Here is a 27,942-nt window from a genome sequence, read left to right as displayed (position 1 = left end):
CTGGATCATCCAGATGGTCATTGGCAAACTTCAGACGGGCCTGGACATGCGCTGGCTTGAGCAGGGGGGACCTTGCGTGCACTGCTGGATTTTAATCCATGACAGCGTAGTGTGTTACTAATGGTTTTCTTTGAGACTGTGGTCCCAGCTCTCTTCAGGTCATTGACCAGGTCCTGCCGTGTAGTTCTGGGCTGATCCTTCACCTTCCTCATGATCATTGATGCCCCACGAGGTGAGATCTTGCATGGAGCCCCAGACCGAGGGTGATTGACCGTCATCTTGAACTTCTTCCATTTTCTAATAATTGCGCCAACAGTTGTTGCCTTCTCACCAAGCTGCTTGCCTATTGTCCTGTAGCCCATCCCAGCCTTGTGCAGGTCTACAATTTTATCCCTGATGTCCTTACACAGCTCTCTGGTCTTGGCCATTGTGGAGAGGTTGGAGTCTGTTTGATTGAGTGTGTGGACAGGTGTCTTTTATACAGGTAACGATTTCAAACAGGTGCAGTTAATACAGGTAATGAGTGGAGAACAGGAGGGCTTCTTAAAGAAAAACTAATAGGTCTGTGAGAGCCGGAATTCTTACTGGTTGGTAGGTGATCAAATACTTATGTCATGCAATAAAATGCAAATTAATTACTTAAAAATCATACAATGTGATTTTCTGGATTTTTGTTTTAGATTCCGTCTCTCACAGTTGAAGTGTACCTCTGATAAAAATTACAGACCTCTACATGCTTTGTAAGTAGGAAAACCTGCAAAATCGGCAGTGTATCAAATACTTGTTCTCCCCACTGTAGTGTCTGATCGAGGCCCCCAGTTTACCTCCAGAGTCTGGAGAGCGTTTATGGAACGGTTGGGGGTTTCGGTGAGCCTTACCTCGGGTTACTACCCGGAGAGTATTGGGCAGGTCGAACGTGTCAACCAGGATGTGGGTAGGTTTCTGAGGTCATATTGCCAGGGCCGGCCGGAGGAGTGGGCGAGATATGTGCCCTGGGCCGAGATGGCACAGAACTCTCTCCGCCACTCCTCCACTAAACTAACCCCTTTCCAGTGTGTGTTAGGGTACCAGCCGGTTCTGGCACCTTGGCATGAGAGCCAGATTGAGGCCCCTGCGGTGGGTGCGGCGCTCGGAGGAGACGTGGAACGCTGCACACGTCCATCTGCAGCGAGCCATCCGTCGACAGAAGACGAGCGCTGACCTCCACCGCAGTGAGGGGCCAGTGTACGCACCTGGAGATCGAGTCTGGCTCTCAACCAGAAACCTGCCCCTCCGCCTGCCCTGCCGGAAGCTGGGTCGGCGGTTTGTGGGGCCTTTTAAAGTCCTAGGGAGATTGAACGAGGTGTGTTACAGGTTACAACTGCCCATTGATTACAAGAATATTAACCCCTCGTTCCATGTGTCTCTCCTCAGGCCGGTGGTAGCTGGTCCACTCCAGGACTTTGAGATAGAAGAGACTCCTCCGCCCCCGTTGGACATCGAGGGGGCTCCGGCGTACACTGTTCGGGCCATCCTAGATTCGAGACGCCGGATGGGGGGTCTCCAATATCTCGTGGAGTGGGAGGGTACGGCCCGGAGGAGCGGTGCTGGGTGCCGAGGAGGGACATCCTAGACCCGTCTCTTCTGACCGAGTTCCATCGTGGTCATCCTACGCGCCCTGCTCCGCGTCCTCCTGGTCGTCCCCGAGGCCGGGGGCGGCGCACGGCTGGAGCCGCGCGTCAAGGGGGGGGGGTACTGTCACGGTTTCGGCCGAGGCGGCTCCTTCTCCTTGTTCGGGCAGGCTTCGGTGGTCGTCGTCTCCGGAGTACTAGCTGCCACCGTTCGATGTTTCATGTTTGATTGGTTTTGTCTGTTTGTTACACCTGTTCATTGTTAGTGTTCATTAGGCACCCTATTTAGTTATCTTGTGTTTGGTCAGGTGTTGTGTGTAATTGTTCGATGTCACGTATAGATGTTGGTCCGCTGTTCTGTGCTCTCTGTATTTTCGTATTGTTTGAGAGAGTCCTGCACGTTGTGCACATTTACTTTGGACAGTCCAGTGTACGCTTGTTTCGCCTGTGGCCTGTTGCCGTGTTGGCTTGTACTGTCGGACTTCACTAAAGACATCTGTTTTTTGAATCTCTGTGTCCTGCGTAAGTATTTGACCCCCTCTCAATCAGAAAGATTTCTGGCTCCCAGGTGTCTTTTATACAGGTAACGAGCTGAGAGTATGTCACGCCCTGGCTCGGGGGACTCTTAAATGTTGAGCCAGGGTGTGGAGTTTCTGTTACATTTTCTATGCTTTTGTTCTAGATCGTTTATATCTATGTTGGCCAGGGTGGTTCCCAATCAGAGACAGCTGTAGCTCGTTGTCTCTGATTGGGGACAATACTTAGGCAGCCTTATGGCATGTTAGGTTGTGGGATCTTGTTCCGTTTGGTTTGGTGTGTATAACCTAGGACTTCACGTATCGTTTGGTTTGTTGTTTTGTTCGTGTAAGTACTGAATAAAGAATGTACGCTTATCACGCTGCGCCTTGGTCCGCTTCATCTGTCGACGATCGTGACAGAAGATCCCACTACCAGTGGACCAAGCAGCGTGCCCAGGAGGAGAAGTTGGCGATGTCCCAGGTGGGCGAATGGTGGTCTTGGGAGGACATATTCGCGGGCAGAGGGCCATGGGCAAAAGTAAATGCCCAGGCAGGAGAGGAGAAACGGCGCCAACCGTGCCGACGACGGACACGCGAGAGGCAACCCCAAGTAATTTTTTTGGGGGGGCACACGGTGTGGACGACGCGGCTGCTGGAGGCAGCTACAGGGCGAATCGGCGGACTAGGAGAGGAGGCCACCAGGTTTGGGGGGCTGGAAGGGTGGTTGGCGGAGCCTAGAGGTAGAGCAGAGCCAACTCCCCGTACTCAGGCTAGGCAGCGTGAGACTGGGCAGGTTCCGTGTTATGCAGAGCCACGTACTGTGCCACGAGTGTTCCAGCACAGTCCTGTACGTCCTGTGCTAGCACCACGCACGTGTCGTGCTAAGGTGGGCACGCAGCCAGGACGGAGTGTGCCGGCTCAACGCTCGTGGCCTCCAGTACCCCTCCTCGGTCCCGGATATCCTGCGCCAGTGCCACGTGCTGTAGCGCCAGTACGAGTGCACAGCCCAGTACGTCCTGTGCTGATGCCTCACGCATATCGTGTGGAGATAGGCATTCAGCCAGGACGGGTTGTGTCAGCTCTCTGCTCCAGACCTCCAGTCCGCCTCCACAGTCCAGCCCGGCCTGTTCCTGTCCCTCGCACCAAGCCAGTGGTGCGCGTCGTCAGCCCGGTCCGGCCCGTTCCTGCTCCCCGCACCAAGCCAGTGGTGCGCGTCGCCAGCCCGGTCCGGCCCGTTCCTGCTCCCCGCACCAAGCCGGTGGTGCGCGTCGTCAGTCCGGCACAGTCCGTGCCTGTTCCACTGGTGCCTGGTCCGGCACCGGTCAGCTGCTCCACACCGGAGCCAGAGCAATCCGCTCCACCGGTGTCCAGTCCAGCTCCGGCCAGCGGGGCCAGACCAGACCAGGGGCGCTACGGGGGATAGAGAGAGAGTGGTGGTCACGCCCGGAGCCGGATCCGCCTCCGAGGCGGAATGCCCACCCGGCCCCTACCCCGTTGTGTTGGTGTGGCGCGGTCGCAGTACGCGCCTTTGGGGGGGGGGGTACTGTCACGCCCTGGCTCGGGGGACTCTTAAATGTTGAGCCAGGGTGTGGAGTTTCTGTTACATTTTCTATGCTTTTGTTCTAGATCGTTTATATCTATGTTGGCCAGGGTGGTTCCCAATCAGAGACAGCTGTAGCTCGTTGTCTCTGATTGGGGACCATACTTAGGCAGCCTTTTGGCATGTTAGGTTGTGGGATCTTGTTCCATTTGGTTTGGTGTGTATAACCTAGGACTTCACGTATCGTTTGGTTTATTGTTTTGGTTCGTGTTGTGTACGCATTAAAGAATGTACGCTTATCACGCTGCGCCTTGGTCCGCTTCATCTGTCGACGATCGTGACAGAGTAGGAGCACACTCTTAAAGGGAGTGCTCCTTATCTCCGTTTGTTAACTGTATAAAAGACACCTGTCCACAGAAGCAATCAATCAATCAGATTACAAACTCTCCACCATGGCCAGGACCAAAGAGCTCTCCAAGGATGTCAGGGACAAGATTGTAGACCTACACAAGGCTGGAATGGGCTACAAGACCATCGCCAAGCAGCTTGGTGAGAAGGTGACAACAGTTGGTGCGATTATTCGCAAATGGAAGAAACACAAAATAACTGTCAATCTCCCTCGGCCTGGGGCTCCATGCAAGATCTCACCTCGTGGAGTTGCAATGATCATGAGAACAGTGAGGAATCAGCCCAGAACTACACGGGAGGATCTTGTCAATGATCTCAAGGCAGCTGGGACCATAGTCACCAAGAAAACAATTGGTAACACACTACGCCGTGAAGGACTGAAATCCTGCAACACCCGCAAGGTCCCCCTGCTCAAGAAAGCACATATACAGGGCCGTCTGAAGTTTGCCAATGAACATCTGAATGATTCAGAGGAGAACTGGGTGAAAGTGTTGTGGTCAGATGAGACCAAAATGGAGCTCTTTGGCATCTACTCAACTCGCCGTGTTTGAAGGAGGAGGAATGCTGCCTATGACCCCAAGAACACCATCCCCACCGTCAAACATGGAGGTGGAAACATTATGCTTTTGGGGTGTTTTTCTGCTAAGGGGACATGACAATGACCCAAAACACACGGCCAAGGCAACAAAGGAGTGGCTCAAGAAGAAGCACATTAAGGTCCTGGAGTGGCCTAGCCAGTCTCCAGACCTTAATCCCATAGAAAATATGTGGAGGGAGCTGAAGGTTTGAGTTGCCAAACGTCAGCCTCGAAACATTAATGACTTGGAGAAGATCTGCAAAGAGGAGTGGGACAAAATCCCTCCTGAGATGTGTGCAAACCTGGTCGCCAACTACAAGAAACGTCTGACCTCTGTGATTGCCAACAAGGGTTTTGCCACCAAGTACTAAATCATGTTTTGCAGAGGGGTCAAATACGTATTTCCCTCATTAAAATGCAAATCAATTTATAGCATTTTTGACATGCGTTTTTCTGGATGTTTTTGTTGTTATTCTGTCTGTCACTGTTCAAATAAACCTACCATTAAAATTATAGACTGATCATGTCTTTGTCAGTGGGCAAACGTACACAATCAGCAGGGGATCAAAAACTTTTTTCCCTCACTGTAGGTACATCAAATCATCCTTTTTTTTAAGGGGGTTGCAATGCTGTGAAAAAACAATTGTATTTCACAATCGACAACATTTTTTTGATATTCCCAGCATGTCTATGCAGGGGGCTCTTACTTTGAAAAAAATACATCTGGGATCATGCTGCCAGCATAATATCCTGCTGCTTGGAGGGGGTAAACTTTTATGGTGAAGTACCTAGAGGTTTCTGAGGGATCTTAGAGGTGACTCTTCATTCCCTTCAATTATTACCCATATTGATCTCGTTATTACATTTTGATCAGCACTTGTCAATATTTGCAGCAGCTGATAGCCTATTGTGCCTTGAGTTGATACGTTAGACTACTGTCGCACTGTTGTACCAATAATGTAATGATAAAACAAATAAAATGTAGGCCTAAACCAGGTTTCAGTTTCAAGTTTTATTAGTCATATGTATGGTAAACACTGTCCAATGAAATGCCTACTGGCAAGTTCCTTCTCGACAATGCAACAACAATAAGAAATAATACAATATAATAATAGAATAGACATTTTAGCACAAGTTATAGTACAATATTTACACATGTATCAGAGAAGGGGGGATTGGGGGACAAGTGTTTAAATTGTGCAGTATTATCAATAGTAAATAAGAGTCTGGTAGCAGCAGTTGTGAAGAGTGTGCAACATGAACATACACTGAGTGTACAAAACATTAGGAACACCTTCCTAATATTGAGTTGCAGCCCTTTTTGCCCTCAGAACAGCCTCAATTCGTCTGGGCATGGACTCTACAAGATGTCGAAAGTGTTCCACAGGGATGCTGGCCCATATTGACTCCAATGCTTCCCACAGTTGTGTCAAGTTGGCTAGATGTCCTTTGGGTGGTCGACCATTCTTGATACACACAGGAAACTGTTGACGTGAAAAACACAGCAGCATTGCAGTAGTTGACACACCCAAACCGGTGCCAAGAGTGTGCAAAGCTGTCATATAGGCAAAGGGTGGCTATTTGAAGAATCTCAAATATAAAATATATTTTGATTTGTTTAACACTTTTTGGGTTACTACATGATTCCATATGTGTTATTTCATCGTTTTGTTGTCTTCACTATTATTCTACAATGTAGAAAATATCAAAAATAAAGAAAAACCCTTGAATGAGTAGGTGTGTTCAATCTTTTGACTGGTACTGTATGTGCGCCGCCATTTGACTATTGAGCATAGTACTGCTATTCAAGCAAAATAGACATGATGGGAAATGCAAGGCTGGTTTACACTTGGTCTAACCACTGTCTGTGGACACTCTTCTCATTCTAATGGTCTACAGACAGCCTTTGACAGCCTCTGCTTGCCGATATTCCATATGACTCTTTTCCAAATGTAAAATAAATACATATGTATATATATATTCGAATAGTTATTCTGTTACAAAACATGTACATACTGTAGCATTGATTCACCAAGGAAGTCTGGGATGCCAACAGAAAATGTTTTTTTATTTAAATAAAATTTGGTTGAATTACACATTTAGCCATATGAGAATTACATTGGAGTTCAAACGTTCAAAATTGTTTACCGTCTCTTTGATTTACAGCAAATTGCAGACAATCCTGGTTCTACTGTAGGACCCAGTTAAATAAACTTCCCAACTGAACAATACCTCCCCCAACCCAGTAAGAATGTAGGAACCAGTGAATTGCACTACAAAATCCTGTATTACTTGTTGATGTTGTTGATGATAATGAATAGAACAAAATAAAAAAGATTAGTCTAATCTTCATCCTCTTTGAAATATTTATTTCAGGTTCAGTTTTGGGCTGCGTCACAAATGGCATCCTATAACCTATATAGAGCATTCGATTTAGCCTCTAGGGAATACGGTGCCATTTCAGATTGTCCCCTAATCTCCATCATCTTTCAGCTGTTGGCTCTGCAGTGGCAGAGGGTCCATCCTTAGTGTTGTACAAAGCAGAGTGCCCTTGTTCCCAGAACGACTCTTCACCACATTCTCAGAGCAATAGGCCTTCATCCGGTACATATTAGTTTTACTCTCGCAGCAGCCCATGTTACTCAGTAACAGATAGACATCTTTCCTGAAAGCTTTAGTAAAGATGGCATAGAGGAAAGGGTTGGCACAGGAATTGATAGGAAAGAACAGCACCAGGAGTATCTTGGAGTTGGTGACAGTGATGAGCGGAACCTTAAAGGCTGCGGATATAGCGAAGAATGAGATGGGCGCCATGCAGAGGAGGTCTGTGAAGATGAGGACAGCCATGCGCTTAGCGATCTTGGCGTCTGCGCTGCGGCCGGGTAACTGGGGGTTCCGTACTGCCAGGTAGATGAGAACGTAGCAGACACAGACCACCAGGAACGCCCCCACGTTGAAGAGGAGGAGCAGGAGGATGAAGGCCTGGGCCAGAGGAGTCTTGATGTCCATGGGAAGGCACATACTCACCTGGAATATATTTATTGTGTTATTTTGTATACAGCAGTACTGAAAAAAAGTGTCCTAACCAATTTTCTTCTCTGGGACAATAATGTAAAGAGCACCCCAGAACGATGGACGGCCATCGCTTGCTGTCGTCGCAGTGTGTTTTAAACACAACAATGGACAGTCATCGCTTGCTGTTGCCGCGATGTGTCATAGCGACAACAATGGATGGCCATCACTTCCTGTCGCCGCGGTGTGTTATAGCAAGCACCTGCTGGGTGCAGACTAGTGGTGGCTATTTGTGTGGATTCAACATGTAGAATAATTGGAAAATGAACAGAAAATGTTGGCCGCTATTCTTTTCAGAAGCACTAGGTACGCTCTGCCGTCCATGGTTCTGGTGTTTTTCTTTTAATAGTACATAGTGTATCATATACCCTGCTGTAGCTACTGACCCCCACCAGGGGGAGCATGGCCATCCCCAGACAGATCAACCACCCTCCAGCCATGATGCCAGCAGCCTGCGCCAGGCCTAGCCTCTTCTCCAGCTGCAAGGCATGAGTTATCGTATGCCAGCGCTCCAGAGTGATAGTCGACAACGTGTACACCGACAGCTCCCCACCGAACACAGACAGGAAGCCCGCCGCACTACAATCCGCCCCCGTCTGCCAATCGATGGCGTGCTCACTGTAGTGGCCTCGGGTGCGGAGGTCAACTACGGCAATCATGAGGAGGTAGACACCGATGCAGAAGTCAGCAAAGGCCAGGTGACACATGAGGAAGCGTGGCACGGTGAGTTTACATCTGCTGAAGAAGAAGATGAGGAGGACCGTCAGGTTGCCGGCGATCGCCAGGATGTTGATGAACCAGATGGCGACTCTGAGAAAACTGAAACCTGGAGTTAACATGGGAAAATCAGTCAAACTCAATCAATCAAACTTGATTTGTATAACACATTTCTTACAGAAAATGCATTTAATGGTGCGTAACAAAATTATATAAAATTAAACAAAAATAAAATTAAGAAATAACTAAGATAGTAAAACAACAGTAAAATAACAGTGGAAAGGAGACAGTACGACAAAGTGATGTCATCTCTGTATATGGGTGCATCATGCCTAGGCCTACTGTTCTTTCAACGCTGAAAAAGGCTGTTGCCGAAACATGTCCGTTTGTTTGACCGCTTGACTGCTTAAAAGAACATTAAAACGTCTTAAGACTATTACAGTGAATTAGGGTTTTCCTTCCCCAGTTTATGTATTTTTAACCCTGCACCCAAATACTTTTGCTTAGGGACTAAGATGAGTTGAGCGCAGCAATTCTTGATTCTACCTGCTATGTCTTCACACGGGTTAAAGGCGTCAGCCTCTGGTGTGCACTGGAGGGTTGGTCTGGTCTGACAATATAACCCTAGTTCTGGATACTGGAAATCCACACCCCCGTAGGACTCATAATCAACATCTTCGGTTATTCCAGGTATTTCCACCAGTAGGGATGTGTCGGATGAATCCACCATAACACCTGGAGACCTGGTGGTACAGGAAGCGAGAGCTGTAAAGAACAGGTCAATGGTCACTAAAGTTTTATGACTGTATAATTATATTGACATTTCTTTTAGACTGAAGACCAATGCATTTAGCTTCGTGAGCCAGCCGGATCTCACGTACTTACATAAATGAGTCTGGTAATATGAGGCTACAGTCCATTGGCTAGATAGAAAAACCTGTTTCCATAGTTCAAAGGTGGAGAGATGAAAGGTCATGACTGAAAGGTCATGATTGATCAGGATGTGTCACTAGTATTTCAGGACTGGATGAAAAACAGTTCACTAAAGTTCAGACAGGTAGTGGCATTTCCAATCAGATAGTTTAACTGGGCTCCCTGAAAAGTCATAATCAGTAGATGATTCATTACTCAAATTAGGAATTAGGCAAATAAGGCACCTTCAGTGAAGATGTCTCTAAGTCAAAATGGATGAATCTACAAACTTAGCAATTCTATGATGTAATGAATAATTATTTGGGGAACTCAGACTTTTGAGTTTTTAAAGGTGCAGTCAAAAATGTGATTTTCCTGTGTTTAATATATATTTCCACATTATGAGGTTGGAGTAATACTGTACAATTGTGAAAATGATGATAATGCCCTTTTAGTGTAAGAGCTGTTTGAAAAGACTGCCTGAAATTTCAGTTTTGGCCTTCCATTGTGACATCACCATGCGGTAAATTAGTTAATAAATCAATAAGAAAGAGAGTTCCAAACCTCTCTGCCAATAAATAGCTAATTGTCAGTTTTCCCCTCCCCACTCAAAATTCTTGCTTGAGAAATTGCCCTTTGCTAAGAAGCTTTTTTGATTATTTTTGACAATTGTAATTTAAAACAATCACAATAAGGTGCTTAATTGTTAACCAGAAATGAATTGATATTGAGATAAAAATGGCTGCACTGGACATTTAAACTACTGAAGTAGCAAACAAAGAAGGAAATGAAACCTCACTTTTCAGACGGACTGTGATCGCAATACGCAGGCCTAGATCCATTATGTCGTGCTGCATTGATTGGAGAATCCCTAGAGGAGATAGAGGTAAATCAAATATGTGTTCAAAATCAGCTTGGAGCCATAGAGATGTGTAGACGGCACACTTGCCACAAGATAGCCCACAATGGCACTGCCCATGCCGTCACAGAAGCCATGATCGCAAAGATAGGAGGTGCTCTCTCTTTTCCATCTCTATATTTGGAGCCTACTACCATGAGTGTCTGGTCTTGATTTCATTGTGAACCTCATTGATAAACTGCAACAGACTGAAACAGATATTGTTCCCATTTATGATCCTATGTTGTTAGGCCTGTGAGCTTGAATGATTACAGTAAAAGAGAGAGAGAGCGCGGGAGAAAGAGAAAGAGAGAGACAAAGTGTGTGTGTGGGTGTGGGTGTGGGGTGGGTGTGGGTGTGGGTGTGGGTGTGGGTGTGTGTGAGGGTGTGTGTGTGTGTGTGTGTGTGTGTGTGTGTGTGTGGGTGTGGGTGTGGGTGTGGGTGTGGGTGTGGGTGTGGGGTGGGTGTGGGTGTGGGTGTGGGTGTGGGTGTGGGTGTGGGTGTGGGTGTGTGTGTGGGTGTGGGTGTGGGTGTGTGTGAGGGTGTGTGTGTGTGTGTGTGTGTGTGTGGGTGTGGGTGTGGGTGTGGGTGTGGGTGTGGGTGTGGGTGTGGGTGTGGGTGTGGGTGTGTGCACTTGTTTTCCTATATTATCAGGACCCCAATGTCCTATCATTTCACCTTAATGTCCTGAAAAGGTAGGAAAACAATAACCTTTTTCAGGTCCTGAATTTGTTCAAATGCTATTTTATGCTTAAGGGTTTTGGGGTTAGGGGGGTTTTTGGGTTAGGGTTAGGCTTAGGGTTTTTGGGTATAAGGTTAGGGTTAGGTTAAGTATTAGGGTTAGGTTTAGGGTTAGGGGTTAAGGAAAATATATATATTTATATGGGAAAAGAATGCACACTACAAAAAGTATTGACATTTCATGAAAACACAACTGTATGTGTGTGTGTGTATGCGTGTGTGTGTGTGTGTGTGTGTGCAGCACCGACCTCCTTCATTTCAACACATTTTGCAGCGAGAAAAATTGGCAGTTTTATAATGCTATTATACACATTTTGCCATGAGGCTGAGAGAACATGTTGCAGTTTTAAAGCACATTTTCTGCAATTCTACACGTTTTGTTATCATATGCTATCTGTGGGCCCCCTGACCTCTTGCTGCCTGTCTCCAGGGGAACTGCAACGTGGTCATGCTTTGATCTTGTGCTGATGTGCTTTGGGGAAACAGTCAGTCGGAGAGACATATGTTTTTGATTCTCAAGACATTAACACAAAGCAGTGGTAGAGTATCACTTATATTAGGACATAAAAATTTGATTTGGTTAACAGCAATAAGAAGAGTGGCATGAGAACCGAGTCACACACACACACACACACACACACACACACACACACACACACAGGGCCGGATTACCAAACAGGCACGCAGGGAACATGCACCGGGGCCCCCAACCTCAAATGAGATACAATATATTTAGTCTCTGGTGATAGACTGCTAGCTGGCCAGCAAACACTATTTGGTTTTGGGTTCTGAGATTACATTATCTTTAACCCATGCCCTAGAGACTGACTCAAGCTGCATCCTGTAAACAATTCATGGGATTCATTTGAAGGGCATTGAAGACTATAGTCTCATTAATTCCAAACTTCTACCAGGAATAGCCCACTTAATTACTAGTTATATCCCTCGAATAGCTGAAATCACTGTCCCTCGGCCCAAAAGGACGTTTCCTCTTGGTCTAATGGCCAAGATGCTGGTTTCTCCCGTGGGAGACCCAGGTTCAAACTCCGCCTGTGACGCTCGCTCCTGGTGTGAATCAGAAGAGGGTAGTTGGAGGAGCTATAGGAGGAAGGGCTCATTGTAATGGCTGGAATGGAATAAATGGAACAGAGTCAAACATGTGGTTTCCATATGTTTGATGTGCTTGATACCATTCCATTGATTCCATTCCAGCCATTACTCCTATAGCTCCTCCCACCAGCCTCCTCTGGTGTGAATGGGATATGCCACCTGTGTGTGTCCCAGGTGAGAAGGGCACAGCAGTGGCTGTTGTAGGTGAGGTGTGCCTTCTCTAGGGTCCCCAGACCCATGAAAGGGGGTAGTCTCTTTAGGCCGTAGGCTGTACGGGCAACCAGCTCCACAACAGAATCTAGGCCATGGGACGGCAAAGTCTCTATCGCCGTTGACGAGACATCTCTGGAAAACATACAGCCAAAACACAATCATAATAAAGATATTAATTAATGAATTCTCTCATTCACTAATGAACTCACTCACTCATTCATCAGAGCTCTAATTACAGACATGGCAAATGGTTCAGAATGGATGGGAACTGTCATAATCGTAACTCACTCACTCACTCATTCACTCACACACTCACTCACTCATTCACTCACTCACTCACTCACTCACTCACTCACTCACTCACTCACTCACTCACTCATTCACTCACTCACTCACTCACTCACTCACTCAGTACAGAGGATACAGAGGGTATTGAGGTTATTACATATACCAATGCATTAGATAGATTTTCAACTTCTACAGTGACTTACAGTGTGTGTACTGCATGCCTTTCTAGTATGTGTAGTTGATTCCTGCAGCTGTGGGAAGGTTACCATGACTTCAGATTATCTTGTGATAACCTGTCTAAATAAAGCATACATAGAATAATGATCAAATAATGATAGACTTTAAGCATGTCACTTACAGTATCCTAGGGCCCACCGCTCCTTTAAAAGCTTCCCTATGGATCACTCTGAGGTTTCGGTTATTCTTTAAAACCCTGAGAACACATAAAACAAAGTAGATGTAAATAGCATTATTTATTGATACAGGTTTATTTAGTAATTTGCTATCATTGTAAAACATTTTTTTGGAAATGTTAAAAGTATGTACAATAGTACAATTTATTTATCTTGGTCCCATTAAAGGCATAGTCTTGTATTTCTCTAATGCCGTTGTTGAACAGGTTCCTGGAATAGAGAGAAAACAATGTTAACACCAAAGGGGCCTAGATCCCAGATCCGGAGTAGGCAATAATGAGAGTTAGTGACTTTAAATGTCATTCAGTATAGCAATATCATTTTCACACTTCAGGTTTTTAGGACTATATTCTCCTTTGGATTGGAAAAAGTAGGCCTACCCATTATAATAACACAGTACTTACATTGCAGTATATTCAGTTGTCATGCCAACGAAAGCATTTTCTGGTATTGTCAGAAGATAGAGATTGTCACAGATATCCCTGTAAGACAAAATGTGGATTAAGTTGATATAATACTGTTTAGACCTATATTTACTTTTCAACAGTGTCGACAAGCCCTTCAACAACACTGACCCATACTTACAAGACTCTGTCTGATGAAAGTCACAGTGTTTTTAATGAATTTCTAATAAAAATAATTGTTTTAATGGAGAGTGTCGCACCTCTACCTCTTATGGACTCCACTAGGATTTAAGGCAGCACCTCTTCTCATGTTGTCGGAGCACCTCTTTTTTTTCTCACATACTTACAAGACAAAATTTTGGTTCCAAGGTTCCAGAGAATGGATAGAAGTCATGTCAGGGAACACTGTTATCCCAGTGTTGGATATACTCCTGTTAATGCATAACAAGACTGTATTACATTACTTCATAACACAATAATAACCTATTTGCGTTACCTTACTGAGGTCTTGCTTATGTATGTTGTATCATATGGTTTCTATGTATTTTATGTACAATATACGCTGAGTGTACAAAACATTAGGAACACCTCCCCCCTTTTTCCCTCAGAACAGCCTCAATTCGTCAGAGCATTGACTACAAGGTGTCAAAAGCGTTCCACAGGGATGCTGGCCCATGTTGACTCCAATGCCTCCCACAGATGTAATTTGGGTGGTGGACCATTCTTGATACACACGGAAAACTGTTGAGCGTGAAAAACCCAGCAGCAGTTCTTGACACACTCAAACCGGTGCGCTTGGCACCTACTACCATACCCCGTTCAAAGGCACTTAAATATTTTGTCTTTCCCAATCACCCTCTGAATGGCACGCATACACAATCCATGTCTCAATTGTCTCAAGGCTTAAACATCCTTCTTTAACCTGTCTCCTCCCCTTCATCTACACTGATTGAAGTAGATTTAACAAGTGACATCAATAAGGGATCATAGCTTCCACCTGGATTCACCTGGTCAGTCTATGTCATGGAAAGAGCAGGTGTTCATAATGTTTTGTACACACTGGGAACAATAAAGATTTACTGAACTGAAATGAACTATTGTGAAGTCAAAGTGTCAACATGTATGTTGTAGCAGAGTATGAGAAAGTATGTGAATGAATAAACCAGACTAGTAGTATTATCTAGAGAGGAACGAGCCCTCACTATGCAGAGAGAGAGATAGGCTGCGTGCCAAATGGCACCCTATTGCCTTTATAGTGCTCTACTTTTGACCAGAGCCCTATAAGGGAATACAAAGTAGTGGACTATAAAGGGAATACAAAGTAGTGGACTATAAAGGGAATACAAAGTAGTGGACTATAAAGGGAATAGGGTGCCATTTGAGACACAAACATAGTATAGTACGGTATGGTATCTGGTATCTCTTAAAGTTCAGAAGGCCTCTCACAGATAACGCAGCTTAGGAAGGTTGTTGAACGTCCTTCGAGCGATGTGCACCAGGCTCCGTGTGTTCTTAATGAAGCTGCAAAACAAAAATGTATATGACGTCACATACAGCACACATCTGACATACAGGACCCGCCTGATTTCAGCCAGTCCCTTTTATATATTCGCAACATGGGCTCAGTAGAAAACGTCACAATAGTGGTCCCCTGTAGCTCAGTTGGTAGAGCATGGCGCTTGCAACACCAGGGTTGTGGATTCGTTTCCCACGGGGGGCCAGTATGAAAAATGTATGCACTCACTATCTGTAAGTCGCTCTGGATAAGAGCGTCTGCTGAATGACTAAAATGTAAATGTATAGTGACGTTTAATCATTGTAGTTATACTGTATGTCACCCAAGCTGACATATTAGTTATACGTCACTTGCAATGACATATTACTTAACGTCACAAACATCACCTGCAAATCTAGAACACCGTCTTGAAAAAAAGATCAGCCCATACAAGAAAGCAGACTAAACTCTTTCTATGAGGATCCATTTTCTACCCCTGGGGGGAGCACACTCACATTTCATTGAGGTCCAGAAGGTTGTTGAACGCAAGGGTCTCTATGGTTTCCAAGGCGACACTTTGACCAATTTCTCTAAAAGACGCACCAAGCAAAAACAGGTTATTTTGAACAATTCGTAATCAAAAGGAGTGTGGTCAAAAAGTGATTGAATTGATATGCATCAACCCCAGATTGATATTTGATACTCACATATGCTGGACTCTTCTCAGACCGTCAAAGGAGTGGCTGGCTATAGCGTTCATAGAGAGATGGTTCAGGACCCTGGGAAGTATGGGAACAGTCAGAAAGACAATATTATATAAAATTGTACTTTTAAACTATTTGACAGACCATAAAAAAGGAAACAATCTTTAATGCAATACATTAGTATGTGTTTTCTTTTAGTGAGTTAAATAAGACATTTTGTTAACAGTCAAGGAAGTGTGTGTTCCTGAAAGAATTCCCTGTGTGAAGTTGTCCTGGTAATAACTCATTGTTCAAGGTCTTCCACTCAGCCACACACATATCTGTTGTCCTCTTCAGTAAACACACACTCACACCAACATTTTAGTCATTTAGCAGACGCTCTTATCCAGAGCGACTTACAGTTAAGTGCATACATTATTTTTTTATACTGGCCCCCCGTGGGAATCAAACCCACAACCATGGCGTTGCAAACGCCATGCTCTACCAACTGAGCTACACCCCTGCCGGCCATTCCCTCCCCTACCCTGGGCCAATTGTGCGCCGCCCCATGGGTCTCCCGGTCGCGGCCGGTTACGACAGAGCCTGGATTTGAACCAGGATCTCTAGTGGCACAGCTAGCACTGCGCTGCAGTGCCTTAGACCACTGCGCCACTCGGGGACACCAACACACACACACAACCGAAACAAGGCCTAAATATATGGAAATGAAACCTGCAATATACAGACAAATGATTATAGCATGATGCTCTTTTCATAACTGATTCTTGATTTTATTTCATCTAAAAATACAGTATTTACTGCATTATGCACCAAACATTAGCTAATTTCACATGACTTTTCCGAGAAGAAAATAGTTAATAAATGTTTCACAACAATTACTATTGTCACGCCCTGGCTCTGGGACTCTGTTATGTTGAGCCAGGGTGTGTTGTTTCTATGTGTTTTGTGTTCTAGGTTGATTATCTAGCTCATGTGTTTCTGGGTTGGCCGGGGTGGTTCTCAATCAGAGGCAACGAGTATCAGCTGTTGCTTGTTGTCTCTGATTGGGAACCATACTTAGGCAGCCTGTTTTCCACAGTGTTTTGTGGGATCTTGTTCCGCCTGTCCGCAGGTGCTGGTATTTTGCTCTATTGTGTTTAGAGTCCAGACGCACTTTTGCGTATTCTTGTGCATTGGAGTATTTTTGCGCACTGTTGCGTAATCGCTCGCCTCCTTGTTTTTGTTGAGGCCCTTTTCTTTGTATTGTCGTGTCCTCTAGTAAAGTATGTTGGAAGTAGCTTCTGTGTCCTGCGCCTGACTCCTACACCACATCCACATTAGCCATTGACAGAAGATCCCACCATAACTGGACCAAGCAGCGTGTCCAGGAGCCAACGCCAGAGGTGAATCTAATGGATGTCCACCTCGACTGGGTCAAGCAGCGTGTCCAGGAGCCAACGCCAGAGGTGAATCTAATGGATATCAACCTCGACTGGGTCAAGCCACATGAGGAGGAGAGAGGTTGGACTTGGGAGCAGAAGATGGAGAGTCTGGCGAGAGCCATGGAGGCCATAGCATCGGGGGAGAGACAAACCCAATACATTTTTAGGGGGGGGCTCACACCGTGGACGACGGGGCTGCTGGAGGCAGATAAGGGGCGAGTTAGTGGACGAGGAGAGAAGGCCACCGGGTTACGGGAGCCATTGGCGAGTTCCTGTCCCTCGCACCAAGCCTGTGATGCGCGTCGCCAGCCCGATCCGGCCTGTTCCTGCCTCTCGCACCAAGCCTACGGTGCACGTCGCCAGCCCGGCCCAGCCTGTTCCTGCTCCCCGCGCCAAGCCAATGGTGCGCGTCGCCAGCCCGGCCCGGCCTGTTCCTGCTCCCCGCACCAAGCCAATGGTGCGCGTCGCCAGCCCGGCCCGGCCTGTTCCTGCTCCCCGCACCAAGCCAATGGTGCGCGTCGCCAGCCCGGCCCGGCCTGTTCCTGCTCCCCGCACCAAGCCAAATGTGCGCGTCGCCAGCCCGGCCCGGCCTGTTCCTGCTCCCCGCACCAAGCCAGGGGTGCGCATCGTCAGCCTGGTCTGGCCCGTTCCTGCTCCCCGCACCAAGCCTGTGGTGTGCATCGTCAGCCCGGTTCGGCCCGTTCCTGCTCCCCGCACCAAGCCTGTGGTGCGCTTCGTCAGCCCGGTTCGGCCCGTCCCTGCTCCCCGCACCAAGCCTGTGGTGCGCGTCGTCAGCCCGGTCCGGCCCGTTCCTGCTCCCCGCACCAAGCCTGTGGTGCGCGTCGTCAGTCCGGCACAGCCCGTGCCTGGGTCACCGGTGCCTGGTCAGGTACCGGTCAGCTGCTCCACATCGGAGCCTAAGCAATCCGCTCCACCGATGTCCAGTCCAGCTCCAGCCAGCGGGGCCAGACCGGACCAGGGGCGCTACGGAGGGTGGTGGTCAAGCCCGGAGCCGGCCCTCCCCTGTTCGGTTTATGTTTGGCGCGGTCGCAGTCCGCGCCTTTGGGGGGGGTACTGTCACGCCCTGGCTCTGGGACTCTGTTATTATGAGCCAGAGTGTGTTGTTTCTATGTGTTTTGTGTTCTAGGTTGATTATCTAGCTCATGTGTTTCTGGGTTGGCCGGGGTGGTTCTCAATCAGAGGCAACGAGTATCAGCTGTTGCTTCTGTCTCTGATTGGGAACCATACTTAGGCAGCCTGTTTTCCACAGTGTTTTGTGGGATCTTGTTCCGTGTTGGTTTTGTATTGTAACCAAGGACTTCACGTTATCGTTTTGTTTCGTGTGGAATAAAATAAGTATGTTCGCAAATCACGCTGCGCATTGGTCCAGTTCCTCCAACGATCGTGACAACTATATTATATTTTCCACTCTGTTATATTTTTCTCCGATGACAACCAATTCAAAAAGCTAAAACCAAGTTGAACATGCAGGAGGCTAACTTTTTCCTCTATGTAGGAAGATAAGATGGCCTGGCCTGTGTTCGTGTGTGACTATGTCCTGCTGGCCACAGAGTGACAGGGATGTTTTAAGGGACATGCAGAGTTACAGTGTCCAAAAAAGGTCACCAGTTGCTCCAGTTTCCAATTATAGAATAAATAATATATTTGTAAGGAGGATAAAAGTAACATAATTATTTCATTTCAATTGTACTGTTCTCAATTCTTAAAGCAGCAATCTGCAGTTGCTCCATCCATTTTTGGACTCATACCCTATGAGAACCCGAAATATAAGCTTGTTTTACTCTGTTTGTTAACATTGTAATTGTAAACAAACACTGTATAGCCTCTCAAAACATGGGTAAAACTGTTATGTTTATATCACGGAGGGTCAGTCCTGGCATCCATAGCTCTGTATCACGGAGGGTCAGTCCTGGCATCCATAGCTCTGTATCACGGAGGGTCAGTCCTGGCATCCATAGCTCTGTATCACGGAGGGTCAGTCCTGGCATCCATAGCTCTGTATCACGGAGGGTCAGACCTGGCATCCATAGCTCTGTATCACGGAGGGTCAGACCTGGCATCCATAGCTCTGTATCACAGAGGGTCAGTCCTGGCATCCATAGCTCTGTATCACGGAGGGTCAGTCCTGGCATCCATAGCTCTGTATCACGGAGGGTCAGTCCTGGCATCCATAGCTCTGTATCACGGAGGGTCAGTCCTGGCATCCATAGCTCTGTATCACGGAGGGTCAGTCCTGGCATCCATAGCTCTGTCTGAGAGTGGTTACATTTCTCCCGTCCCTCCGTTTTTTACCAAAACAGAGGCGGGTGACGGCTTTGTTATTGTTTCAACTGCAGATTGGCCCTTTAAACAATACTAGTATTATATACATTATTCTAACTATATTTACTGTATATCTAATGAACATTATGGTAACTATTGCAACAAAGAAACAAGCTTAAGGAAGGTTTTCACTCTCATAGAAACTGCACATGCAATAACCTGTTTGTGATGCGTGCAGGATAGTAGAAATGTGATCTGGAGGTAAAGGTCATGGGTTAGAAAGCAGAGCTATAGCGCACATTACTATACTAGACACCAAAATAAATACTCTATTATTTCCTGGGTTTTGTTCTCCAATAGTCCCGTCATCACAGCGTATATTGAGAAATGAGTTACATGACAGAAAAACGTTTTACCATTACTGTTACAGTATATATGATGGAGTGCATATATACTGTCACTGAACTCTCTGAAATTCAAGTAAAATATCCCATTGATGTTCTCAAAGCCTTTTTTTGCTCCGGGCTGAAAGGTGGTGTTTGTAATTAACCCCCCCCCCCAAAGGAAAAAATGCAGCCAACGGAATTTCGCATTACATCCTGTTTGTGTGCTGGGTCGGTCATTCTCTGATACACTCTGATTGCCAACAAGGGTTTTGCCACCAAGTACTAAGTCATGTTTTGCAGAGGGGTCAAATACTTATTTCCCTCATTAAAATGCAAATCAATTTATAACATTGTTGACATGCGTTTTTCTGGATTTCTTTGTTGTTATTCTGTCTCTCACTGTTCAAATAAACCTACCATTAAAATTACAGACTGACAATTTATTTGTCAGTGGGCAAACGTACAAAATCAGCAGGGGATCAAATACTTTTTTCCCTCACTGTATGCTCCACAAAGGGTTGAAGTACTACTTTGTTGTAGCTTAGTGGTTAAGAGCGTTGTGCCAGTAACCGAAAGGTTGCTGGTTCTAATCCCCGAGCCTACTAGGTGAAAAATCTGTCAATGTGTCCTTGAGCAAGGCACTTAACCCTAATTGCTCCTGTAAGTCACTCTGGATAAGAGCGTCTGGTAAATGTAATTAACGTTTTACTGCAGTGGGCTAAACCAGAGTCACACAGACTGTTTCTTGGTAGTCTTAAACAAATCTACTTTGAAACACAATTATACACCTCACACACATGGTTATGGGCTTAAACAAAAGAAGACACTTGTAACATGTCAGATATAGAGCTGAAATGTTTTTATTTTTGAGTTTGCATCCCAATATTACACTTTATATACATCACAGAAGACTGAAATATAACAAAAACGTTTTAACATAGAAACACTGGATTTCCGGCACGTTTTTAAAAATTATGTTTATTAATTAAGAAATGATGAAAAATATGAATAACATTCCACCCATGAGGCCACTAGGTCATTTGACTGCAGGAAAGGGCTATGTTCTACTTTACTTTGCCTTCTGCTCCTCATAGAATAGCAGTGTCACATCTCACTGAGGAATAATTATTAGAGGGGGCTATGTCAGCAGTTCCAGAATGGGGTGAAAATGGCCGACCATTGTGTTTAGGGAGAAATCCAAAACAGTCTAATTGGAATGAATGGCAGTAGAGGTATATACGCATCATGAGGTTGCTACAACTTAGCCTATGAATTAAAGTTTACAAAGTAGGTGCACACAAGTCGAGAGACAAATTTGAGGTGACAGACAGTGACATTCAATACCGTCTTGCACACTCTTATAATAAAAATATGCCATTTAGCAGATGCTTTTATCTACAGCGACTTATAGTCATGCGTGCATACATTTTTTGGTATGGGTAGTCCCGGGGATCGAACCCACTACCCTGGCGTTACAAGCACCATGCTCTACCAATTGAGCTACAGAGGACTTGCCTGTAGCTAGCTGATATACGGTGTAATCATTAGTCCAACAGTTGCAAACAAGAGTTTCTTTTGGACAAATTCAGGTATGTTTATCCTCGTTTTGTTCCGTTTGCTTCTGTTTATAGCAGACACGTTGTATTCCTTCTCACATCTATGTGCTCTCCTCTCACCTCTTTCCTTTCGCTTGTGGACTTCAATGCACAACACATCAGCTGTATGTGACCAGGTGAAAAAACCTTTCCAAGCCAAACCGCTACACACAGCCTACATTGTTGTCACCATATTAGCTAAAGTAATGTCATAGTCAGCATAGCTAATAGAACTAACGCGTTAGTAAACCCGCTACAATCATGCAGTAACGTTACAGTGTACAGTCAGTAAGCAGTTACACCGGCGGGCCCCGGTGGTAATAAATTAGTAAAAACAAAAGCTTACTTTGACTTGGAAGAGTTCCAGTGTTGTGTTGGAAAGTCATAGCCAGCTAGCTAACATAGCATCCCTCTGTTTGAGCAGAGTGTTTCAGTAGGCTAAACTAGCTAGCTGCATTTGCTAGCTAAGTAAGTGAAAGTGAAAGTGAAAAAAATATGACAATCTCTCTCTCTATTTCTCTCTTGTTTCTCCTTCATTTCGGAAGAAATTAATTTGTTCAAAACTGTTCAACCATTGTCTTTCTCTCTCTGAGTCAACTACTCACCACATTTTATACACTGCAATGCTAGCTAGCTGTAGTTTATGCTTTCAGTACTAGGTTAATTCTCTGATCCTTTGATTGGATGGACAAAATGTCAGTTCATGCTGCAAGAGCTCTGATAGGTTGGAGGACGTCCTCTGGAAGTTGTCATAATTACTGTGTAAGTCTATGGAAGGGGGTGAGAACCACAAGCCTCCTAGGTTTTGTATTGAAGTCAATGTACCCAGAGGAGGATGGAAGCTAGCTGTCCTCCGGCTACAACATGGTGCTACCCTACAGAGTGCTGTTGAAGCTACTGTAGACCTTCCTTGCAAAATAGTGTGTTTTAATCAATTATTTGGTGACGTGATTATATTTAGTATAGTTTTATCTAAAAAGGATAACTTTTTAAAAGTTATACCATCTTTATTTTTATGAAATTCACTGAGGATGGTCCTCCCCTTCCTCCTCTGAGAAGCCTCCACAGTTATAAATATAGTTTATACAGGTTTTATACAAATGTTCTGTATAAATAGCATCTAACATACAGTGGGGAAAAAAAGTATTTAGTCAGCCACCAATTGTGCAAGTTCTCCCACTTAAAAAGATGAGAGAGGCCTGTAATTTTCATCATAGGTACACGTCAACTATGACAGACAAATTGAGAAAAAAAAAATCCAGAAAATCACATTGTAGGATTTTTTAATGAATTTATTTGCAAATTATGGTGGAAAATAAGTATTTGGTCACCTACAAACAAGCAAGATTTCTGGCTCTCACAGACCTGTAACTTCTTCTTTTAGAGGCTCCTCTGTCCTCCACTCGTTACCTGTATTAATGGCACCTGTTTGAACTTGTTATCAGTATAAAAGACACCTGTCCACAACCTCAAACAGTCACACTCCAAACTCCACTATGGCCAAGACCAAAGAGCTGTCAAAGGACACCAGAAACAAAATTGTAGACCTGCACCAGGCTGGGAAGACTGAATCTGCAATAGGTAAGCAGCTTGGTTTGAAGAAATCAACTGTGGGAGCAATTATTAGGAAATGGAAGACATACAAGACCACTGATAATCTCCCTCGATCTGGGGCTCCACGCAAGATCTCACCCCGTGGGGTCAAAATGATCACAAGAATGGTGAGCAAAAATCCCAGAAACACACGGGGGGACCTAGTGAATGACCTGCAGAGAGCTGGGACCAAAGTAACAAAGCCTACCATCAGTAACACACTACGCCGCCAGGGACTCAAATCCTGCAGTGCCAGACGTGTCCCCCTGCTTAAGCCAGTACATGTCCAGGCCCGTCTGAAATTTGCTAGAGTGCATTTGGATGATCCAGAAGAGGATTGGGAGAATGTCATATGGTCATATGAAACCAAAATATAACTTTTTGGTAAAAACTCAACTCGTCGTGTTTGGAGGACAAAGAATGCTGAGTTGCATCCAAAGAACACCATACCTACTGTGAAGCATGGGGGTGGAAACATCATGCTTTGGGGCTGTTTTTCTGCAAAGGGACCAGGACGACTGATCCGTGTAAAGGAAAGAATGAATGGGGCCATGTATCGTGAGATTTTGAGTGAAAACCTCCTTCCATCAGCAAGGGCATTGAAGATGAAACGTGGCTGGGTCTTTCAGCATGACAATGATCCCAAACACACCACCCGGGCAATGAAGGAGTGGCTTCGTAAGAAGCATTTCAAGGTCCTGGAGTGGCCTAGCCAGTCTCCAGATCTCAACCCCATAGAAAATCTTTGGAGGGAGTTGAAAGTCCGTGTTGCCCAGCGACAGCCCCAAAACATCACTGCTCTAGAGGAGATCTGCATGGAGGAATGGGCCAAAATACCAGCAACAGTGTGTGAAAACCTTGTGAAGACTTACAGAAAACGTTTGACCTGTGTCATTGCCAACAAAGGGTATATAACAAAGTATTGAGAAACTTTAGTTATTGACCAAATACTTATTTTCCACCATAATTTGCAAATAAATTCATAAAAAATCCTACAATGTGATTTTCTGGAAAAAAAATATCTCATTTTGTCTGTCACAGTTGACGTGTACCTATGATGAAAATTACAGGCCTCTCTCATCTTTTTAAGTGGGAGAACTTGCACAATTGGTGGCTGACTAAATACTTTTTTCCCCACTGTACACACACAAACACAGTACTACAAATGTAGATTGATAAATGGCGGTCTATGCTAGGCAAACAGGTTCTGCATTGAAACCTGCCAACAAGATTACAGCTAACTGCTGGGCCACATGTGGTCTGATCGGCCTCTTGTAGTAAATGGCATGCAAAGTACACACACACACTCACACACTCACACACACACACACACACACACACACTCACATACACACACGTTGGCTTTACTATCCAAGTGGGGACCAAAAAATCCTATTTTCCCTCACCCTTAAACCTAACCCTAACCCTTAATCTAACCCTAACCTTAACCTTAACCCTGACCTTAACCTCAAATCCCTAACCCTAAAACTAACCCTAACTCCTAACCCTAATCCTAACCCCTAAACCCTAACCCCTAACCCTAATTCTAACTCTAACCCTAATTATAACCCTAACCCTAAACCTAACCCCTAAGCCTAAAATAGCATTTTTCCTTTTAGGGACCGGAAAAATCTCCCCACTTGTTTTACTATCCTTGTGAGGACTTTTGGAACCCAAAAGGATTAAAGTTAATTTAACCACACACACATGCACACACACACACACACACACACACACACACACACACACACACACAGCAAACTAAGCAGGAAACATTAAAGACCAGGGAGACAAATGTACTTTTTCCTTTAGTCTTTCATAGATTGCTGCTGCTTCTGTGATTATGATGGTGTGATGTTATTGAATGAGTGCACTTTTTCCTTTTGCAGAATGTGATTAATTTCAAAACGTACTGAAGGAGGCTGATGGAGGTTGTGTGGGGAGTAGAGGCTGTAAGGTAATTGGAATCCTATTGTTATATTAGGAAAATGTATGTGCACTCACTAACTGTAAGTCGCTCTGGATAAGAGCGTCTGCTAAATGACTAAAATGTAAATGTAAATGTAAAAAGCAATTATGCACAACAAAATCCCATTGCGTAGGCCTAGTGATTGTCTGATAGCTTGGAGAATGAATGGCAATTAAGCCTTGAATAAATTAACAAGTGCAAGGTAAAAATGCGTGAGTTTGATAAACTATGTTTTTCTTACCCTTCCTCTCAATGTCTTTTTTCATGAAAAGGGTTGAAGTGAATCATACCTTGTTCATTACCAAACACACTGCAGGGGGGAGTCTAACAAAAAACATAGTGTTCTCCTGAATCAACCCTAGAAATGTTAAACTGAAAAATCAACACTAGATAACTGATTCCATTAGGTCTTGTTGTGGCTTTATTTTATTATTTTATTTAACCTATATTTAACTAGGCAAGCTTTAGCCTCTTAAAGGTACAACATGGTCATTTGTGAAGACTGCCTGGACAGGATTCAGTAAACATTTTCATACTGGTGTTAAATGAATTATGTAAGTGTTAAATGAACACTCATTCCTTCAAAAGAACCCCAGTGTTGGTGTTAATAACCAGTTTTAAACCAAACCACGCCCACCATTATCATATTTCCCAGCATGCTCTGTTGCAGGTTGATTTTTAGAATAGTTTGTTTCAATATCAATATTTTTGCATGTATATTGATTGATTAATTAATATTATGCTACTCAAATATAAATAAAATACATTTTTATAAACAAATACAATCTGTTACTTGGACTTATTGCACCCGTTACTGAAATGGTTGTTCCAGTTTAGATGGTTTAGGTAGTCTCATATCTTAGTTTACCCAATCTGGCAGTCATTCTGAATGCAGGCAGTGTTGAATGAAAATGCAAAATGTTGGATACACCCACTATGGCTGGCTTCCAGTAAGAATTACACAGCACTTTGCAAGCCATCATAATGTGACTTGCAAGGCCTGAAAAACATGAGTTTCAGGCCACTGTATTAGGGTAAAACTAGGCCCTCAAAAGAAGGCCTTACTAAATACTTGTTACTGTGCTAAATAATAAAATGTTAATGATAACATATTCACTTAGGATCTCACTTGGTGAAGGCCACAGGACTGAACATTTATGAACGCAACAACCATGTCACTGTCCCTAACAAATACAGTCATGTGTGCTAAGTCTACAATTCACTCGAAAGGCAAGGCACTCTAGGAAATATGCAAATAAGGCTTTACACTAAGTAGACATTAATTTAACACTAGTTAAACTAAGTGTGGACCCGTCAGTGTTGATTTAACACTGGAGAATTTGCTGTGTAAAAATGACCTCAGCAAATGATCTGGCAGAAGACTTATAGGGGTTTTATAAACAGTCTGTCTGCCAAAATGTGTCTTACAGACAGACAACTTTAAAGGGATAGTTCACTTTTGATGTTCAGCTTATTTTCGACTTCTCTATAGGGTGTTTTTGTGTCCTCTGAAACATTTTGAAATCCATTGGCTGGTTATTTAGCAATTTCAAGAATAATCTGGCTCACAATTTTGCAGAATGTAGCAATGCTAAACTTCAGAAAACTGAACTATCCCTTTAATGGAAACTTGACTGCAGGAGATGGCCTCTATACTCTGCCAAGAGAGATTTGCTTTGAACTAATTTACAACATGCAGCTTTGGACTTCTCTCCATAGATGGCACCTCGAATTATCACCTGGCCCTGCTCCACACACACACACACACACACACACACACACACACACACACACACACACACACACACACACACACACACACACACACACACACACACACACACACACACACACACACACAGAGGCTAGTATGTTTGAAATATAAAATAATAGTGTAGAATACAATAGGAAACCTGAATTTAGCCATATCCAAATCAATTAATTCCAAATTCACAAGTTGGCCATAATAGTGTTTTAGAGCCTAGGGATTTGAGGATGAAACAGCATAAACAGAACGTATCTTAGTCAGCCTCTAAGGACTGGAGAAAGGTTCCAGAGCATTACATCAAATTCAGTAGCTTGAGCTTGTTGGGTATAATCAAACCAAAATGATGTTGCTGAGAATTTTCAATGCATAGAAAGCAAGTTTTCGTAGACTTACAAGGCTTTGGAACATAATGTGCCCCTCACAACCTACCCAATGGAAACGTTATTGGTAAACGTTATTACATAGGCTTATGTAATTGATCAATTATCCGCTACATCTTCTGAAAGTAACACCAATAGTAGTCTATCAAGGCAAGTAATAACAGAAGTGAACACTTGTGAACACCACCATACATGCCTAATCTTTTAAACGATTTTAACATTGTATTTGCATGCATGCGCTCTGGTTCCAATTGATTTGACCCGTGCGTAAATGCGCACCAATATTATGTAAACTGTCCATCCACAAAATATTCATCAGCTTAGATGTAATATTAACCACTTACAGTCTTGGACCCCTTTCGCTCATTGGAACGGACTTCTCCGTGATGTTGTTACATGTAATGGTGTTGAAGGAACACCGGCAGATCCCCGGACACACAAAGCTGGAAGTGCACCGGCAGCCAAAGCCAAAGAAGAGCAAAACAGACGGGAAGAGCAGGAACAACAGCGATATCCACATCGTTGAATTATCCTACTTTTCAAATTGAAGCAATAAGATTGCGGGGAATCCCAAGGACAACATAGGAGCAGCAAAGATGATGATGACAACCATTTACGTCCTTCTGTTGGAACAGACTCAGTGGATTGATGCAGCGTAAGTTTGAATGGAGGAAGAAACAGACATTGCTCTATCCACCAAAGGGATAGCCTGTGCAATAAATTCCAAATACTGGCACGAGCGCATTGTGCAGAAGCGAGCGCACCAGGTGCTCTCCAGTCCCGCCTACCCCTTAATCTCCCTGCGTCACGTGCCAACTGTCAGGATTATAACGATTGCAAGGGTCCAGGGATGTCATGGTTCTTTCTGGCCTTTCTGGCATTAACCTACAGTGTCTACTCATAGTCTACCTCTCAAACATGACTTCA

At 44.6% G+C, this 27,942-nt stretch overlaps 1 protein-coding gene across 2 annotated transcripts; it reads right to left on the bottom strand.

Moving 5' to 3' along the window:
* Window positions 1-6,353: 6,353 nt before the first annotated feature.
* lhcgr (luteinizing hormone/choriogonadotropin receptor) lies at window positions 6,354-27,710 on the bottom strand. Of its 2 annotated transcripts, XM_041859040.2 has the most exons (14): window positions 27,360-27,710; window positions 15,624-15,695; window positions 15,432-15,506; window positions 14,868-14,942; window positions 13,769-13,852; window positions 13,422-13,499; window positions 13,159-13,227; window positions 12,963-13,037; window positions 12,808-12,855; window positions 12,263-12,448; window positions 10,154-10,225; window positions 8,989-9,185; window positions 8,094-8,551; window positions 6,354-7,680 (listed from the first exon to the last, which is right to left on the bottom strand). In XM_041859040.2, the coding sequence occupies exons 1-14, from the start codon at window positions 27,533-27,535 to the stop codon at window positions 7,126-7,128; spliced, it is 2,220 nt and encodes a 739-aa protein (XP_041714974.2). In that variant the 5' UTR covers window positions 27,536-27,710; the 3' UTR covers window positions 6,354-7,125. The 2 variants fall into 2 exon arrangements, with proteins under 2 accessions (XP_041714974.2, XP_041714975.2); XM_041859041.2 differs by lacking the exon at window positions 12,808-12,855.
* Between the last annotated feature and the right edge of the window lie 232 nt (window positions 27,711-27,942).

This window comes from Coregonus clupeaformis, chromosome 31 (genome assembly GCF_020615455.1).
Source record: "Coregonus clupeaformis isolate EN_2021a chromosome 31, ASM2061545v1, whole genome shotgun sequence".
In the NCBI taxonomy this organism is placed as follows: Eukaryota; Metazoa; Chordata; class Actinopteri; order Salmoniformes; family Salmonidae; genus Coregonus; species Coregonus clupeaformis.
The sequence above is the reverse complement of the archived record's forward strand: the minus strand, read 5'-3'. Positions and strand labels throughout refer to the sequence as shown.

Coding starts and splice junctions, on each gene's coding strand:
- lhcgr (XM_041859040.2), bottom strand. CDS start 27,535: ATGTGGATATCGCTGTTGTTCCTGCTCTTCCCGTCTGTTTTGCTCTTC. Junction 13,500..13,768: donor TGGAACCAAAATTTTGTCTT/GTAAGTATGTGA, acceptor TTTGTCTTACAG/GGATATCTGTGACAATCTCT. Junction 8,552..8,988: donor CCCGTGTGAAGACATAGCAG/GTAGAATCAAGA, acceptor TGTTAACTCCAG/GTTTCAGTTTTCTCAGAGTC.